The sequence below is a fragment of the Chlorocebus sabaeus genome, chromosome 12, assembly GCF_047675955.1.
Source record: "Chlorocebus sabaeus isolate Y175 chromosome 12, mChlSab1.0.hap1, whole genome shotgun sequence".
NCBI lineage: Eukaryota > Metazoa > Chordata > Mammalia > Primates > Cercopithecidae > Chlorocebus > Chlorocebus sabaeus.
The window spans coordinates 65,344,457-65,364,166 of NC_132915.1; the positions used below are offsets into that span (position 1 = coordinate 65,344,457).

General features: G+C 42.3%; 1 protein-coding gene across 5 annotated transcripts in view; it reads left to right on the plus strand.

Moving 5' to 3' along the window:
• The window catches only part of MELK (maternal embryonic leucine zipper kinase), a 104,902-nt gene that overhangs the window by 52,758 nt on the left and 32,434 nt on the right, over nt 1-19,710 (plus strand). For 3 of the 5 annotated variants that reach the window (XM_007968721.3, XM_007968724.3, XM_037998248.2), the window contains 3 exons: nt 2,139-2,207; nt 5,024-5,122; nt 15,477-15,563. In XM_007968721.3, the coding sequence (XP_007966912.3) occupies nt 2,139-2,207; nt 5,024-5,122; nt 15,477-15,563 (255 nt within the window). The remainder of the gene's footprint in view (nt 1-2,138; nt 2,208-5,023; nt 5,123-15,476; nt 15,564-19,710) is intronic. The other 2 variants (XM_037998249.2, XM_007968722.3) reach the window with 2 other exon arrangements.

A 19,710-nucleotide genomic window follows, 5' to 3' on the forward strand; every position in this document is an offset into this window, starting at 1 on the left:
GGTATGATCTCGGCTTGCTGCAACCTCCACCTCCCGGATTCAAGCAATTCTCCTGCCTCAGCCTTCCGAGTAGCTGGGACTACAGGGGTGTGTGCCACCATGCCCGGCTAATTTTTGTATTTTTAGTAGAGACAGGGTTTCACCATATTGACCAGGATGGTCTTGATCTCTTGACCACCTCTTGATCCACCCACCTTGGCCTCCCAAAGTGCTGGGATTACAGGCATGAGCCACCATGCCCGGCCAATGATGTTTTGTTATACAGAAATATCAAATGTTAATTTTGTCATATATTATTCTTTATAGTGGTTGGCTTTGCTGTTATGTCTAGAAAGATTATAAAAATAATCACTCATGCTTTCTTTAAGTACTCTTATGGTTTTGTTTTGTATTTCCCTTTTTTTTTTGAGACAAGAGTCTTGTTCTGTCGCCTAGGCTAGAGTGCTGCAGTGGCGCAATCTCAGCTCACTGCAACCTCTGCCTCCTGGGTTCAAGTGATTCTCCTGCCTCAGCCTCCCGAGTAGGTGGGACTACAGGTGCCTGCCACCACGCCCAGCTAATTTTTGTATTTTTAGTAGAGACGAGGTTTCCCTTTGTTAGCCAGGATGGTCTGGAACTCCTGACCTCGTGATCCACCTGCCTTGGCCTCCCAAAGTGCTGGGATTATAGTTGTGAGCCACCGTGCCCAGCCTGGTTTTATATTTTCATTTAATCTGGGTGGAATTAATTTTGGTATGTTCTGTGAATTACAGTTCAATCAATTTTTCTCAAATAACCTGTTATCTTAGCATCATTAAACAATGTGATTTCTGCTGTGAGAAACTGTAGTATTGCTTCCTCTGAATTGGGAAAGAGGATGTGTGTGGCAGGTTTATAAGAGATATTCTATCATGTGTTAGTATTTAGCCAAGTCCCTGATCTTATCTTTGATGACTTGCTGGCCATAATTTCTGAGTATACTAGGTTGTATACATTTGCCTTCTTAGTCTCTTTTAGTCCTAAAAGAGGTATTTAACTTAGAAAGTGGCTTTCACGGCCGGGCGCGGTGGCTCAAGCCTGTAATCCCAGCACTTTGGGAGGCCGAGACGGGCGGATCACGAGGTCAGGAGATCGAGACCATCCTGGCTAACACGGTGAAACCCCGTCTCTACTAAAAAATACAAAAAACTAGCCGGGCGTGGTGGCGGCGCCTGTAGTCCCAGCTACTCGGGAGGCTGAGGCAGGAGAATGGCGTAAACCCGGGAGGCGGAGCTTGCAATGAGCTGAGATCCGGCCACTGCACTCCAGCCTGGGCGACAGAGCCAGATTCCGTCTCAAAAAAAAAAAAAAAAAAAAAAAGAAAGTGGTTTTCACTAGTTTTCCTCAAAGATTGTAAATTCTGTTTTGTGGATGACCTGTTTTTAACCATAGCCTATGTCCTGTCACCAAATATGCTTTTCTGCTGCTTCATTTTGTCAACTGATAATTGCTCTGAGATTATAAACTAATACTTGTTTCAGCAGTACAAAAATGGACTACAGTGTTTACTTGCTGTCCCTTTAATACTACAGATTCCAAAGCTGTATTACATTTATGTTTTCTGTGGTTACGTTCTTTGTGCTCTAGCCCTTCTCTGATATGTAGGTAATTTAGAGGCAATGATAGTATTTAATATGCTCGATTTTGTTCTTTGATTTATTTTATTTTATTTTATTTCTTTTTGAGATGGAGTCTCGCTCTGTCACCCAGGTTGGAGTGCAGAGGTGCGATCTTGGCTCACTGCATCCTCCGCCTCCCGGGTTCAAGTGATTCTCCTGCCTCAGCCTCCTGAGTAGCTGGGATTACAGGCGCTTGCCACCACGATTAGCTAATTTTTGTATTTTTAGTGGAGACGGGGTTTCACCACATTGGCCAGGCTGGTCTTGAACTCCTGACTTCAGGTGATCTGCCTGCCTTGACCTCCCAAAGTGCTGGGATTGCAGGTGTGAGCCACCATGCCCAGCCAAGAAATTGATTTTTTTTAGTTAATAATGTTTACCAAGTATTGTAGTTGGGAGAAGTCTTCAAGCTTAAAAGTAAACCTCTAACATGTTATTACCTAAGGAATTTGTGTCAAGGCTGATTGAACCTGAACCTCTTAAATGTTTTGTTTTTTGTAGAGAGGAAAATATGATGTTCCCAAGTGGCTCTCTCCCAGTAGCATTCTGCTTCTTCAACAAATGCTACAGGTACACTTTATTTTTAAATAATAGAAGTCTATTGCAATTGTTTGGTTCAACTTTTAAGATATCTGTGGTGCTACATCATTTCCTGTTAGCTTGAAAAAAATCCCACTCATATCTACCTTGAAAATATCCTCTATTAGATCCTTTCTTAATTATGTTGTAAACCTAATTTGTTTTAGACACCTACCATATGTCGTAGCTGGTGTGGTTTTTCTTACTTTTTTTTGAGCATTGTCTGTTTTCTCTAGCTCTTGTTCCACTCTCTTTTAATCCCAAAGTATTAATTGATTGATTGATTGATTGATTGATGGAGATAGAGTCTCACTCCTTAGAAGACCCCCAGGCTGGAGTGCAGTGGCACAATCTTGGCTTACTGCAACCTTTGCCTTCTGGGTTCAAGCGATTCTTCTGCTTCTGCTTTCCAAGTAGGTGGGATTACAGGCATGAACCACCTTGCCTAGCTAATCTTTGTATTTTTAGTAGAGACGGAGTTTTGCCATGTTGGCCAGGCTGGTCTCGAACTCCTGACCTCAAGGTATCTGCCTGCCTCAGCCTGCCAAAATGCTGGGATTACAGGCATGAGCCACCATACCTGGCCCCAACTGTTTTTTTTGTTTTTTGTTTTTTTGAGACGGAGTCTCCCTCTGTTGCCCAGGCTGGAGTGCAGTGGCGTGATTTTGGCTCACTGCAAACTTTGCCTCCCAGGTTCAAGTAATTTTCCTGCCTCAGTCTCCTGAGTAGCTAGTACTACAGGCGTGTGCCACCATGCCTGGCTAGTTTTTGTATTTTTAGTAGAGACAAGTTTCACCACGTTAGCCAGGCTGGTCTCGAACTCCTGACCTCACGTTTTCTGCCTGCCTCGGACTCTCAAAATTCAAAGTGCTGGGATTACAGGTATGAGCCACTGGCTTTTTGTTGTTGTTGTTGTTTGTTTGTTTTTGATACAGAGTTTTGCTTTGTTGCTCAGGCTGGAGTGCAATGGTGTGATCTCAGCTCACCGCAACTTCCGCTTCTTGGGTTCCCAGGTTCAAGCGGTTCTTGTACCTCAGCCTCTCAAGTAGCTGGGATTACAGGCGTGTGCCACCATGCCTGTCCAGTTTTTGTACTTTTAGTAGAGATGGGGTTTCACCATGTTGTCCAGGCTGGTCTTGAACTCCTGACCTCAGGTGATCCACCCGCCTTGGCCTCCCAAAGTACTGGGATTACAGGTGTGAGCCACCATGCCCAGCCTGGCCTCTTTAAAAAAAAAAAAAAAAAAAATTTATAGACAGGGTTTTACTCTGTCACCCAGGCTGGAGTCCAGTGGTATGATCTTGGCTCACTACAGCCTCGACCCCCAGGCTCAAGTGATCCTTCTACTTCAGCCTCCCGAGCAGCTGAGACCACTGGTACACACCATCACACCTGACTAATTTTTTGTGTTCTTTCTTTAGTTTTCTTTTTTTTGGTTGTTTTTAAATTTTATTTATCATTTCATTCCTTATAATTACTTTCAGCAAACCATATATTTTTTGTCGAGATGGGGTTTCGCCCTGTTGCCCAGGCTGGTTTTTAACTCCTGAGCTCAAGCGATCTGCCTGCCTCGATCTCCGAAAGTGCTGGGATTACAGGTATGAGCCACGGCGTCCCGCCTGTTCCCAACTCTTGCACATTAAGTATGTTAGTAGATAATATATGCTTGAATATTAATTAATGTTTATTTAATTAATTAAAGATAATAAATGCTTGAATGAGTTGATGTGCTATTGAATGGGCCCTCTTACCTAGTGCAGTGGTTCTCAAACTTCAGCAGATATCAAAATTACCCCAGGCTTGTTAAAATACAGATTGCTGAACTCCAGCCCCAGAGTGTGTAATTCAATAGATTTGGGGCAGGACTGAAATTTTGCATTTCTAACAAGCTCCCAGAAAATGCTGATGCTGCAGGTCTTGGGGCCACACTTTGAGAACCACCGTTTTAGTGGAATGAGCCTCTGAGGGTGAAATATAGGAGTGCTGAAGCCTAGGTAAGCACTCTTCCAATTAATCAATGTATCACCTAGTCTGATCTATAAAATGGGAGTTCTGAGCCTGGCCTCACTGCTATGTAGTAGTATGAGGACAAAGTGAGATTGATAGGAAACACTTTGAAAATCTGAGTATCTTATTAGTGCAATTTTTTTTTTCATTATGTATTCAGAATATCTTGTTTTTTTCATCTATTAAGTCATCTCCATCTTTTATTCAAAATTTACCTCAGACTCACTCACCTTGATTAAGTCGGGCCAGACCACCAAATCTCCGTAATGAGATTGAAAATGCCTTACTCTTTCTTCTAGACTCCAAAAAAACCTTAAATCTTTGTTGATTAATTTTTCTCTCCTTACATTTGAAAATTACAAATGGAAAGGTGTGCTTTTCAACTTGTTCTGTGTGATTGTAAGCTCATTGGAGGTAGAGATTGCATATTTAGTATGAATGCCCTGCATTGTGGCTGCTTGAATGTTAAATTGGTGAATATTTCCCGTGAATAGGTTTTCCAGCAAAAGACTATTACATCATACAATAGATTGACTGAACTTCATGAATAATGTCCATACCAATGAAGTTCATGTTTGTTAAACATTTATCTTCTAAGCCTGTGTTGTTTGCTATAGTTTTCTTGCCTCTGTTGCCTTTTTAAAAGAATTTATTCCAAGGCCATTTTAAGGTCTTTGACAGCATTTTTGTGATGATAAAGTTTACATCTGTTCTGATGCATTTTTAGTTCTCAGGAGGAAAGGTGTTCTATGTTCTGTATTTGAAATGTTAATCTCTAACTACTTTTTAATGGCCACTAGGTGGACCCAAAGAAACGGATTTCTATGAAAAATCTATTGAACCATCCCTGGATCATGCAAGATTACAACTATCCTGTTGAGTGGCAAAGCAAGAATCCTGTAAGTAAAATGAAATCCAGTAGAATTTTTTTTTTTTTTTTTTTAAACTTTGTGTGGTCTTTGGGTGAATTCAGAACCTACAATGATGTGGTCTAAATATACAAGAAAATATATTTTGTAGACTTACTAATCAGATTGGTGTTTGGGAGACTTGACACCTAATAGACAGTGGTTCCTTGACCCCATCTGCAAATGAGAATTACCTGGAACCTTAAAAAGAAATGCCTGCTCCCCATCCGAGAACACTTAATGGGAGTTTTTAAAAGCTCCCTGGTGTTTCTCATGTGCAGTCAGGCACGGTGCTCTGGGAATCTTGGGCAAGTTACTTAACTTTGCAGAGCCTATTTATTCATCTGTAAAAAGTAGGTTAAACCACTTCTACTTCCCAGAGAAGTTATGAGGGTACAGTAGTTCTCAAACTTTTTAGTTTGAGGACCCCTTTATACTCTTAATATTTATTTATTCATTAAAAAATAACATAACTGTTACATATTAACACAAATATTTTTATGAAGAATAACCATTTACAAAATACATTTAGCAAAAAGAATGACATTGTTTTACAACTTTGCAAATTTCTTTAAAGTCTAGCTTAATAGAAGACACCTGTATACCCACGTGCTTCTGTGTTCAGTCTGTTTTGATAGGTTTTGATTGAAGCCAAGGAATAAAATGCAGCTTCACACAGATATGTAGTAGGAAAAGGAAGAAAAATTTTAATAGCCTTTCAGACAGTTTCTGATATCCCATTAAAACTTGCAAAGTAGTAGTTTCTTAAAGGGTAATTGCATGTGGAATCTGAAGCCATATCAATGACATTTTGTACTCCATAAAATCCATTGTTCTGTCCATTGGATCTTTTCCCCACATAACGTGATGCATTGGTTATTTGGAAAACACTGGTTCACTGAGTTATGCAAATCTTCCAAACGTTAACAGATTTCATTATACAACATTAAATCACATTCCTTAAAATCACTACTGATCTCAGTAGAAAAGTCTTTTAACTATTGGAAAGCACTGAAGATCATGGTGGCAAATAAAAGTTTTCTAAATTCTAATTTTTGCTTAAAAGTTCAAATTCTGTCATTGACAACAAATGTGTCATTTTCCTTGAACTGACAAGTTCCCTTGGTTCATTTTTGAGAAAATGTCTGCTAAACATTTAAGTCTAAATAACTATAGTTGGTCAGTGTTCTTTCTCGTCAAAATGGTTTTCTTTGAAAAAACGGCTAATTAGGCCAGGCATGGTAGCTTGCGCCTGTAATCCCAGCACTTTGGGAGGCTGAGGCAGGCATATTACTTTAGGTCAGGAGTTCCAAACCAGTCTGGCCAACATGGTAAAACCCTGTCTTTACTGAAAATGCAAAAAATTAGTTGGCATGGTAGTGCCTATAATCATGCCTATAATCCCAGGTTCTCGGGAGGCTGAGGCAGAAGAATTGCTTGAACCCAGGAGGTAGAGGTTGCAGTGAGCTGAGAGCGCCACTGCACTCCAGCCTTGGGTGACAGAGTGAGACTCTGTTTCAAAAAGAAAAGAAAAGAAGCTGGGTGCGGTGGCTCACGTCTGTAATCCCAGCACTTTGGGATCCCAGGCAGGCAGATCACGAGGTCAGGAGTTCGAGACCAACCTGACCAATATGATGAAACTCCGTCTCTACTAAAAATACAAAAATTAGCTGGGTGTGGTGGCACACACCTGTAATCCCAGCTACTCAGGAAGCTGAGGCAGGAGAATCGCTTGAACCCCAGAGGAGAGTGAGACTCCATCTCAAAAAGAGAAAGAAAAAAATGGCTAATTGAGCTCATAATTCAGTCACACAGGTGCTTTTCCTCAAGACAACTATCATACTTTGGTATGTAGAAGTACATTATGCTACTACCTGTTTAGTCACACAGAATATTAAAAACATGTACTCAAAGTAAAAATGTAACAAAATTAATATCTTTTACTGGTTTATCAAGGAAATTCTTAATTGAAACTGCCTTCTTTTCAAACTATGGGTATATGACAAAGAATACAATATTTTAGTACAGTTTAGTGCCACTGCATTGATTAATACTAAGGTGCCAGCAATTTCATTTATTTAATTTTAATTTTTTTTGTTTTGTTTTGTTTTTGTTTTTGTTTGAGACGGAGTCTCGCTCTGTTGCCCAGGCTGGAGTGCAGTGGCTGGATCTCAGCTCACTGCAAGCTCCGCCTCCTGGGTTTACGCCATTCTCCTGCCTCAGCCTCCTGAGTAGCTGGGACTACAGGCGCCCGCCACCTCGCCCAGCTAGTTTTTTGTATTTTTAGTAGAGACGGGGTTTCACCGTGTTAGCCAGGATGGTCTCGATCTCCTGACCTCGTGATCCGCCCGTCTCGGCCTCCCAAAGTGCTGGGATTACAGGCTTGAGCCACCGCGCCCGGCCAATTTTTTATTTTTTATTATTTATTTATTTATTTTTGAGAGGGATTCTCGCTATTATCATCCAGATTGGAGTGCAATGGCACGATCTTGACTGATTGCAACCTCCACCTCCCAGTTTCAAGCAATTCTCCTGCCTCAGCCACCCGAGTAGTTGGGATTACAGCCACCTGATACAACATTTGACTAATTTTTGCATTTTTAGTAAAGACAGGATTTCACCATGCTGGCCAGGCTGGTCTCGAACTCCTGACCTTTGGTGATCCGCCTGCCTCAGCCTCCCAAAATGCTGAGATTACAGGCATAAGCCACTGCACCCAGCTGCCAGCAATTTTACTTATCACTGCTTTCATACCATCCATACAAATGTCAACACTTTGAAAAATGAAAAATAATATTATAAAAATAGTTTGACCTTGGAGACTCTCAGGCATCTGCAGACCGTGCTTTGAGAATTGGTCTAACATGCATATATGTAAAAAACATAAACAACACCAAATGTTATTTAAGTTTAAACAGTTTTAAAAATATTTCTACATTGTTTTTAAAAAATGCTTTTTTTTTTTTTTTTGAGACAGAGTCTTGCTCTGATGCCCAGGGTGGAGTGCAGTGGTGCAATCTCGGCTCACCACAACCTCTGCCTTCTGGGTTCAAGTAATTCTCTTGCCTCAGCCTCCCGAGGAGTTGGGACTACAGGCACGCGCCACCATGCCCGGCTAATTTGTATATTTTTAGTAGAGACGGGGTTTTTCTGTGTTGGCCAGGCTGGTCTCGAACTCCTGACCTGCCTGCCTCGGCCTCTCAAAGTGCTGGGATTGCAGGCGTGAACCACTGCGCTGGGCCTTAAAAATGTTTTTTTTCAAACAAACGGCCACTTGGTAAAAATGCGGATATTACTATAGGACGTGGATATTTTGTGTATTAGTTACTGCTGCATTAAGAACTACCCTGAAATTTAGTGGTTTAAAACAATAATTTGGCTGGGTGTGGTGGCTCACACCTATAATCCTAGCACTTTGGGAGGCCAAGGCGAGTGGATCACCTGAGGTCAGGAGTTTGAGACCAGCCTGACCAAGATGGAGAAACCCCGTTTCTACTAAAAATACAAAATCAGCCTGGCATGGTGGTGCATGCCTGTAATCCCAACTACTCGGGAGGCTGAGGCAGGAGAATCACTTGAACCCGGGAAGCAGAGCTTGCGGTGAACCAAGATCGCTCCATTGCACTCCAGCCTGGGCAACAAGAGCGAAACTCTGCCTCAAAAAATAAATAATAATAAAAAATAATAATAATTGACAATTCTGTGGACCAGACATTTGGACTGGGTTCAGCTGGGCCGTTCTTACGTATGCCTTGCCTGGGGTCGTGGCTACAGTCATCTTGTAACTAGGCTGAATGGTCCAAGCCTCGCTAGAAAGACTGGCTGTTTCCTGGGCCACATGTGTCCATCAGGCTAACCTGGACTTTTTTATATAGCAACTGGATTTCCTTTTATTTTATTTTCTTTTTTTTTTTTGAGACCAACTCTCACTCTGTCACCCAGGCTGGAGGGCAGTGGCGTGATCTCTGCTCACTGCAAGCTCCGCCTCCCGGGTTCAAGCCATTCTCCTGCCTCAGCCTCCCGAGTAGCTGGCACTACAGGCGCCTGCCACCATGCCTGGCTAATTTTTTTTTTTTTTTTTTTAGTAGAGATGGGGTTTCACTGTGTTAGTCAGGATGGTCTCGATCTCCTGACCTCATTATCCACCTGCCTCAGCCTCCCAAAGTGCTGGGATTATAGGTGTGAGCCACCGCGCCCGGCCAGCAACTGCATTTCGGAAGAAGAAAGAGGATAAGCCCTAGTATTGTAGCATTTTTCAAGCCTCTGCTTGCATTGTACTAACTAGTGTCCCACTGGCCAAAGCAAGCCATGTGGCAAAGCCCAGAGCCACTATGGAAGCTGTATTTTTCAAGGTTGTATAGTTCTTATTCTCTATTTATAGATAAGGGAACGGAAGAATGAAAAACAGCTATTTATGAAATAAATTTAGTGAGAAGAATGGCATTGCTTTACATCTTTGCTGATTTCTTTGAAGTCTTATTAGAAGACACTCGTGCTTCTGCATTCAGCCTGTTTTGATAACGTCGTTTTGATTGAAACAAATGAAGAAAATACAGCCTCACACAGATATGTAATTAGAAAAAAGAGAAGTATTTTAATAGTGTTTCCAGATAATTGGGGATATTCTCTGATATCTCACCAAAACTTTTTCAGTGGACTAGAACATGTGCATGAATCAACAGAATAGCTTAGAGGTGTGTCTCAGATATGCCAAAGCATAGAATTGGTAGATCTGTGGGGTATTTGCTTTCTGGAATAATCACACCAATGTAAATATCCTTCCCAGTAGCCAGCTCATCTTGGAAAGAAAGACTATACTTGTTCCAGGCCCCTTCTCACTATTCTGCCCACTATTAATGGGCCATGTGGCCTGAGCTGAAATCACTCCTGATTCTCCTATGATTGTTAACTCCTAAAACTTCTCTTATCCAAATTTCCCCTGGCCCTGCGTGACATCTTTAATATCTATTGAGCAAATACAACATAATTCTAACAGCAACCATACCAAGATCCTAAGAATAGTAGAATGTGCAAGCATCTGAGCAGTGTAGCAGCAGAACCAGGGAAGCTATGATGTGCCCCTTGTGAGGTGGAGAGAGTGGGTGGTGCAAATGCCTGTGTTCAGCCATTGGGGGTCATCATTTCTCCATGTGTGGAGGGCTTTGCACATCTTCTCAGCCATGATGCTAATAGGATAGAATACATTACTGTTTGTGTTAGATGCCAAAATGAAGAAAGTTTCTACTTTCTACAGCCCCAATATTTTTTTTTATTTGGGACACAGTATAAAGTAAAATATATAAAGTTTTGAGTGTTCCAAAAGAGTCTACCATTTCCCTTACATCTTTTTTTTTTTTGAAAATGGAGTTTCGTTCTTGTTGCCCAGTGACGTGATCTCAACTCACCGCGACGTCCGCCTCCTGGGTTCAAGTGATTCTCCTGCCTTAGCCTTCCGAGTAGCTGGGATTACAGGCATGCGCCACCATGCCCGGCTAATTTTGTATTTTTAGTAGAGACGGGGTGTATCCATGTTGGTCAGGCTGGTCTTTAACTCTCGACCTTAGGTGATCCGCCGATCTCGGCCTCCCAAAGTTCTGGGGTTACAGTTGTGAGCCACCACGCCTGGCCTCCCTTACATCTTAATATAATAATTGCTACTATTTATTGAGCACGTAGAGTAGAATAGTGTACTATTATAGTAAGGGCTCTCTGTATATTATACTGTGGTATAATATAGATAGAACTCTTAGGATAGTACCTTTAAGAGTCAAGTACTACCCTGTGGGCTTTATGTTTTTTAACTCCTTTAATCCATTTAATCTGTACACCAACCCTCCGAAGTAGGTACTATTATTGCCCCCTTTTGCAGATGAGGCAACTGAGACACAGAATCATTAAGTAACTTGCCCAAGGTCAAACAATGAGTAAGTGTAGAACCAGGATTTGAACCCACACTGAAGGGTTCTGGAATGGAATGGATCTGATAGACTAGCTGATTCAAGCTCAGGGCCCACATCCTGTGTATTTGCAGCAAGCATTGCTTATCTGGTTTCTATTGAAGTAGCTACTGGAGCAGAGTGATGGAGAGGTGGCATTGTGTTATGGTAGAAAAACCTGGGGCTAGGAATGAAAAATGCCAGTCTTGGGCAGATCACAGTAACTTTTATGAGTCTTCATTTTATCACCTCTAATATGGGCATTCTAATGTCAATCTGTGCATGTTTGGGTCATGTTTTGCCATTTATAGAGTACCTTTACATGTTGTATCATTAATCTCTTTTGCCTGCCTTGCAGAGCTGTTACAAGATCAAATGAATTATATACAGGAGAGGCATAATGGATTGTTGTTGCTTTTTGAAGGATTTGCTTTTCTCTTTCAGTATTGTGTTTCATCAAGAGTGAACTATTTAAAAAATTCAGATTTCCTTGAATATTTAAGGTATAGATGCTGTCTGTTCTGTAACTCTATGCATGATCTCCTCCTACCATTTTCATACATAGTTCTGGTACCCAAGTATTGTATCAAATAGAAGTTATAGTCAGTTCCATTTTCTGCCTTAGTGAACAGGAAATGTAGTAGGCACGGATAATCCAAAATAATTGGCTAGCTTTTGGTACTTAATTTGAGTATGTGTGGCTGAGAATTCAGAGCGCTTTAAGTATTGATCCTCTTTGGAAAACACAACTTGAGATTTATCATGTTTTTCAGACCCTTGGTATCTTTTCTACCCCACTTGTATCATTGTTTCCAGTTCAGGAGCCCAGCAGAGATGGTAGCACCTCCTTCCTCTGTCTCCTGCCTTTCTCACACATATGCCTTGTGGTAAAGGTACAGGCAGGAGGCTGCGGGAGAGAGGGGTTCTTTTACAGTTAAAAAAATTTTTTTTTAAACTTAAGATGATGGAGGGAACCTCAAAAATTTATTTTCTTGCTTGAGCAGTGTTGACATCAACAAGAAGATACCAGATATTAAGGTGTCTAGGCTTCTGAGGTTGAGACCATCTTGAGGGGGAATCTACAGTTCTAGGAGCAGTCACAGTCAAAGCAACACAATGAAAACTTATTCTTAGCACTTTGGACTTTCACACTACCACTAGTATAAACCTTTGTGGTCTCTGCTTTGTCTGTAACCCATGAGGTTGTGCTTGTACCAGGCAATAATGCAAGGCTGTCTCAGTCTGTTTGAGCTGCTATGACAAAATACCATGAATTGAGTGGCTTAGAGAGAACAGAAATTTATTTCTCACAGTTCTGGAGGTTGGGAAGTTCAAGGTCAAGTCATCATAGAGCTACAGTTCTGAAGAGTAAAAATTTAAAAAAAAAAGATCAAGGCACCAGCAGATTTGGTGTTTGATGAGGTCCCACTTTCCGGTTCATAGAATGGTTCTTTCTTGCTGTGTCCTCACGTGGTGGAAGGGGACAATGGGGAAAGGCCTCTGGAGCCCCTTTCCTTCCCTTTCCCTTTCCCCTTTCCTTTCCTCTTTCCTTTCCTCTCCTCTTTCCTTTCCTTTCTTCTTTCCTTTTCTTTCTTTTCTTTCTCCTTCTGAGATAGGGTCTCATGCTTTTACCCGGGCTGGAGTGCAGTGACTTAATCATACGTCACTGTAACCTTGAACTCTTGGGCTCAAGTGATCCTCCCACCTCAGCCTCCTGAGTAGTTAGGACTGTGAGCCATTGCACCTGGCTAATTTGTGAATATTTTTTTGTAGTAACGGGATCTTGCCGTATTGCCCAGGCCGGTCTCCAACTCCTGGCTTCAAGTGATCCTCCCACCTCAGCCTCCCAACGCCCTGGGATTACAGGCATGAACCATTGTACTTTGACCTGGGGCCTCTTTTATAAGGGTACTAACCCCATTTATGAGGGCAGAGCCCACTCATGACCTACTCACCTCCCAAAGGCCCAACCTAATACTATTACACTAGTGATTAGGTTTCAGCATATGAATTGAGGAGAAAAATTTATCTTTACTGTTTCTTTTCATGATAGCAGCCTTACTTTCTCTTGAGCTTTTTGTTACAAGTGTGATGTTCAAAACAAGGGAAGCTCACGATATTGCCCTGCTTTGTGCTGGGCAGACCTCTCTTTCATGTTATGTTTGGTTCTGAATACCTCACTTCGATGTATAGTATCAACCTGGAGTGTGATCTAAAGAAAGGGCCAGAATAGTAAGGGGAGTTAATCATTAAAGTGGAGGTTGGCAGAACTAGAAAACAGAAGACTTGCAAAGGAAAGGTTGCTTATAATAGGAATACTCAAATTTCTGAAAGGTTCTTCTATCATAGAGGAAATAGAATTATGACTGTTAGTGAAAATAACCATTTTTTGAGGGCCTACTCTGTTGAGATGTTGTACTAGGCACTTGCTCTATGTTGCATATATTGCAGGGCATGTACCATCTCTCTCTAACAGATGATGAAACTGAGACTCAGAGGTGTAGTCATGTTCAAGGCCACATGGTTATTAGTCCTGTTGCAATTAAAACTAAGGTCTGTCTAATTCCAAAGCCTGTTAGCCATCAGGTTGTACCAATTCCCAGTGGACAGAGATCACAGGGAGACAGACCTCAGGCAGCAGGAGGGAGATGCTAACCATTCCAGCTGTTCTGTGTACACTTTAGAGGAGGCGTTTAAGCAGAACGTAAAGCATCCGTCACTTGGGCTGCCATAAAGAGAGTTTTATTTTGAGATGGAGTTTTGCTGTTGTTGCCTAGCCTGGAGTGCAATGGTTTGATCCCAGCTCCCCACAACCTCTGCCTCCCGGGTTCAAGTGATTCTCCTGCCTCAGCCTCCCGAGTAGCTGGCATTACAGGCATGTGCCACCATGCCTGGCTAATTTTGTATTTTTAGTCGAGATGGGGTTTCTCCATGTTGATCAGGCTGGTCTCGAACTCCTGACCTCAGATGATCCACCCACCTCGGCCTCCCCAAGTGCTGGGATTACAGGCGTGAGCCACCGCACCTGGCCTAAGAGAGTTCTTATGTTGGAAAGATGAACTTTGAAGTTATATTCCTCTGCTTCTCTTCCCGTGTAATCTTCTGAGCTCCCTTCCAGGTCCAGGCCAGGCTATTCCTGCTTTTTGTTCTCAGTGATCCTTGTTTGGTTCTGAGAACCCATTTCCGGCCCTACCTTTAGTGAGGTACCATCATGTAGGGATTATTTGGATAATTTCTGTTCTTAAGCAAAATGAATTTTGTGTAGAGGCTTTTACTTATTCTATTAGTTCAGCATAATAATGATTATGTGGCATCTATGGCACTGTCGTAAAGGCTCCTTGAATTGTGCTAAACGTAAATATAATGAGAGGTACCCTGTGCTCTACAAGTCTGAATCTTTTACCAGTCTGTTGTATAACCACTGATTTTAGATGCCTAGGTGGCTGCTCTTTGATGAAATTACCAACACAGAGGCCGGGCGCGGTGGCTTAAGCCTGTAATCCCAGCACTTTGGGAGGCTGAGACGTGCGGATCACGAGGTCAGGAGATCAAGACCATCCCGGCTGACACGGTGAAACCCCATCTCTACTAAAAAATACAAAAACCTAGCCGGGCGAGGTGGCGGGCGCCTGTAGTCCCAGCTACTTGGGAGGCTGGGGCAGGAGAATGGCATAAACCCGGGAGGTGGAGCTTGCAGTGAGCCAAGATCGTGGCACTGCACTCCAGCCTGGGCGACAGAGTGAGACTCCGTCTCAAAAAAAAAAGAAAGAAAGAAAGAAAGAAAATACCAATGCAGGTCTTGCAGTAGGGAAGGGGAATATACAGTCCCTGGGCTGTACAGCAGAATTTTTTTTTTTTTTTTTGAGACAGTCTCACTCTGTTGCCCAGGCTGGAGTGCAATGGCACAATGTCAGCTCACTGCAGCCTCCGCCTCCTGGGTTCAAGTGATTCTCATGCCACAGCCTCCCAAGTGGCTGGGATTACAGGCACTCACCACCACGCCCGGCTGATTTTTGTATTTTTAGTAGAGATGGGATTTCACATGCTGGCCAGACCAGCCTCAAACTCCTGACCTTAGGTGATCTGCCCGCCCCAGCCTCCCAAAATGCTAGGATTACAGGCGTGAACTACTGTGCCCAGCATTGTACAACAGAACTTTAACAACAGTTGCTCAGATAATGATGGGGATATAAAGAGCTGGGAAAGAGCTCATCTTGAAATGCTTCCTGGAATATGCTTACATCTTAAAAGATTGTAGAGAATGTTGATTCTTCCCCAAGAAATTGACAAATTCATGTTTTACATAATGATATTTTTGTATAAAGTAATTATACTGATTTTAAAATGTCAAAACAATGACTATATTTGTAATTTTTTGTTAATAAAGTGCATAATTTTTTTTTTTGTAGTTTATTCACCTCGATGATGATTGCGTAACAGAACTTTCTGTACATCACAGAAACAACAGGCAAACAATGGAGGATTTAATTTCACTGGTAAGAAATACAGCACGGGCTGGGCGCAGCAGCTCATGCCTGTAATCCCAGCACTTTGGGAGGCCGAGGTGGGAGCATTACTTCAGGTCAGGAGTTCGAGACCAGCCTGGCCAGTGTGGTGAAACCCCGTCTCTATTAAAAATACAAAAATTAGCCGGGTGTGGTGGCACGTGCCTGTAATCCCAGCTACTCGGGAGGCTGAGGCACGAGAATCACTTGAACCCAGGAGGCAGAGGTTGCAGTGAGCCGAGATCCCGCCCCTGCACTCCAGCCTGGGCGACAAGAGCTAAACTCCATCTCAAAAAATAAAAATTAAAAAAAAAAATACAGCAATACAGCATGAATTTGAGAGTAATATCTTTTGTTTCATTGTTCTTTATTTTATCAGTACATGAAAAATAGTATAGCATTTTCAGACCTATGATTTTATTATGGGTACAAATATTGCATTTAAAAAATATTTACATATGATTTCCACACAATCCTGATGTGTGCTAGATATTTTCTTTAAAAATGAACACTCCATACTTAAAACATTGATGAAGAAGCATTACAGTGAAAAAATAATTAAGAAACAACTGGCCGGGCGCAGTGACTTAGGCCTGTAATCCCAGCACTTTGGGAGGCCAAGGCGGGTAGATCATGAGGTCAGGAGATGAAGACCATCCTGGCTAACACAGTGAAACCCCGTCTCTACTAAATATACAAAAAAATTAGCCGGGCGTTGTGGCGGGCCCCTGTAGTCCCAGCTATTCGGGAGGTTGAGGCAGGAGAATGGCGTGAACCCGGGAGGCGGAGTTTGCAGTGAGCCAGGATTGTGCCACTGCATTCCAGCCTGGGTGACAGAGTGAGACTCCAGCTCAAAAAAAAAAAAAAAAAGAAACAACAAACTAGTGCACAAAGAATGGACAGAGTTCTAATTTTGACTACTTTAAAGTTCTGTAACGTGCAACTGGGTTTCTGCTGTGGAAATGAGGTAAACACAAAGCAATTTTCTTCTCACCTGAAAGCAACAGCAGCATCACGTCACCCCTAAGTGGACAAACCAAATACCACGAAAGCATCATCATGATTTCTGGTGTTTGATTATTTTGGCTCTTTCAGATGCTTAGTCTCTAGATCATACCTGTGTTGTGTGTTTGTGTGTGTGTGTGTGTGTGTGTGTGTGTTTTAAGAGATCAAGGCAGTCACAGCTGTCTCTAATGTGAAGAGTGACTTGTACCTCACTTTGTTCCTGGCCCAGTGCTATGTCTTCTATCACCTGTAATTTATGTTTGCTTTATCTGTTCTTTAACTTGCAAGGTGGAGTCCTTAAGCAATTTAAAAAAAAAAATCAAAGCTTTGCTAAGGCACAATTCTTTTCAGTAAGGAGAAAATATAAAGAAATTCTTTTGAATGACATAATAAGTAAAGACAAACAGAATGTATCTGGAAATGGTAGTGTAATTTACTTTTTCATGGATAATACCTTTAGGGGAATAGTAAGAATTGGGAATTGCTGTAAGATTTGTATGGTCCTTAGTCTTTCATTAGTGAAAATTTGAAGTTTCCATTTAAGCCACCTAAAAAAATAAATTGTAGGACATTTTCTTTGGGATGGTCTTTAATGGAAGACTATACTTTAGATACTGAAATTTTAAAAAATGTTATTATAGAAAAATTTACCCACCAAAGTAGAGAGAATAGTATGACAACACTGAGTTTCCATGTTCTCATCATTCAGTTTCAATAGTTAATAACGTTTTGCCAGTTTAATCTGTATCCTACCACTTTCTCCCTTCCTCCCTTTCCAGCTGGGATATTTCCAAGTAAATTCCAGATAGCATGTCATTTTATCCAGGACAAATTGGTGTGAGATCCACAAACTTTAAAAATCTGAATATTAAATGTAACATACTTAAGCCAGGCGCGGTTCCTCATGCGTGTAATGTCAGCACTTTGGGAGTCCGAGGCGGGCAGATCATGAGGTCAGGAGATAAGGCCAACATGGTGAAACCCCGTTTCTACTAAAAATACAAAAATTAGCTGGGTGTGGTGGCACGCCCCTGTAATCCCAGCTACTTGGGAAACTGAGGCAGGAGAAAGACATGAACCCGGGAGGCGGAGGTTTCAGTGAGCCGAGATCGCGCCACTGCAATCCAGCCTGGTGACAGAGTGAGACTCCGTCTCAAAAAAAAAAAAAAAAAGAAAGTAACATACTTAAGAGTTTCAATAATCATTGAAAAAAAGTCTTTAAAATGGTATATTTTATGACATCTCTACCTATAATTGTCAGACTTAAAAGTGAAATGGAAATACAAATTATTTGCTTTCCTTCTGATGCATAAAACGTAACAAAGCATAGTAGAGGTTGTTTCCTGGTGTTACAACTCTCTAAAGAGCTTCTCAGTTATTCTTAAAGTTAAGCATGACCAACATCAATAATGCAGTGAGGAAAGTAATTTTTTTTGTTCCTTTGTACTTTTCTCTCATTCTTAAATCCCTGTTCATACTTCATTGAGTCCCAGGGATGAGTAGGATATAGGCTACTCACTCTCAGAGATTCTCACCTTGGCTGTACAGTGGAATTTCTTGGGAACTTTAATCCTGATGTTTAGGTCTCAACCCCACAGATGATGATTCAGTTGGTCTGGGGTTTGGCCAAGGCATCAGAATTTTTTTAAAGCTTTCCAGCTGATTGTGGTATGCAGCCAGAGTCAAGAAGTAGTGCTGTAGATTCTTGCTGTTCAATGTGTGGTCTAGGACCAGCAGCATCAGCATCAACATCTAGGTGCTTATTAGCCATGCAGAATCTCAGGCCCCACCTCAGACCTACTGAATTGGAATCTGTGTCAAATGTCGAAGTGGTTCATATGGTCAGTAAAGCTTTAGAAGTGTTGGTCTAGGTCAGTTCTCAACCAGGAGTGATTATGGCACTCAGGGGACATTTGGCAGTGACTAGAGACATTTTTGGTTGTCATAACTGGGGTTTGTGTATGTGTACTAACGCCATCCAGTGGGTAGAGGCCAGGGATGCTGCCAAATATCCTTCAATGCACAGAAGAGCCCCTCACAACAAACAGTTATCCAGGTCAGATGTCAATAGTGCCAAGGTTGAGAAACCCCTTGTCAGGGTAGCTCAGGGAATTCATACTGGTTCTACATACTTTCCAATTTGAACACCCTCAGAAAACCAGGTTTGAGATTAGTCAGCGTCTGTTATGTTTTTCTGTGACATCCTGAGACCTCTGCCTTCACTTTTGGGGCTGATGAGACAGGACAGAGATAGATTAGATTAGTTTAGTGTGATCTATATGCTGGTATGGTGCGCTGCTGATCTTTGTACAGAGAGAGAGAGTAACAATATTTCTCTCAAACATTCAACTCAATGTGTCTGGAATTAGTGGGTTCTTGGTCTCGCTGTCTTCAAGAATGAAGCCATGGACCCTTGCGGTGTTACAGTTCTTTTTTTTTTTTTTTTTGAGACGGAGTCTCGCACTGTGACCCCGGCTGGAGTGCGGGGGCCGGATCTCTGCTCACTGCAAGCTCCGCCTCCCAGGTTTACGCCATTCTCCTGCCTCAGCCTCCCGAGTAGCTGGGACTACAGGCGCTCACCACCTCGCCCGGCTAGTTTTTTGTATTGTTTTAGTAGAGACGGGGTTTCACCGTGTTAGCCAGGATGGTCTCGATCTCCTGACCTCGTGATCCGCCCGTCTCGGCTTCCCAAAGTGCTGGGATTACAGGCTTGAGCCACCGCGCCCGGCCAGATGGTGTGTCCGGAGTTTGTTCCTTCAGACGAGTTCAAATGTGTCTGGGGCTTCTTCTTTCTGGTGGGTTCGTGGTCTCGCTGACAGGAGTGAAGCTGAAGACCTTTGTGGTGTTACAGCTCATAAAAGCAGCATGGACCCAAAAAGTGAGCAGCAGCAAGATTTATTGCAAAGAGCAAAAGAACAAAGCTTCCACAGACCTGAGCAGGTAGTCACTGCTGCCTAGGGCAGCCTGCTTTTATTCCCTTATCTGACCCCACCCACATCCGGCTGATTGGTCCATTTTACAGAGAGCTGATTGGTCTGTTTTGACGAGAGTGCTGATTGGTGTATTTGCAATCCCTGAGCTAGACACAGAGTGTTAGAAAAGTTCTCCAAGTCCCCACCTAGGTTAGCTAGAT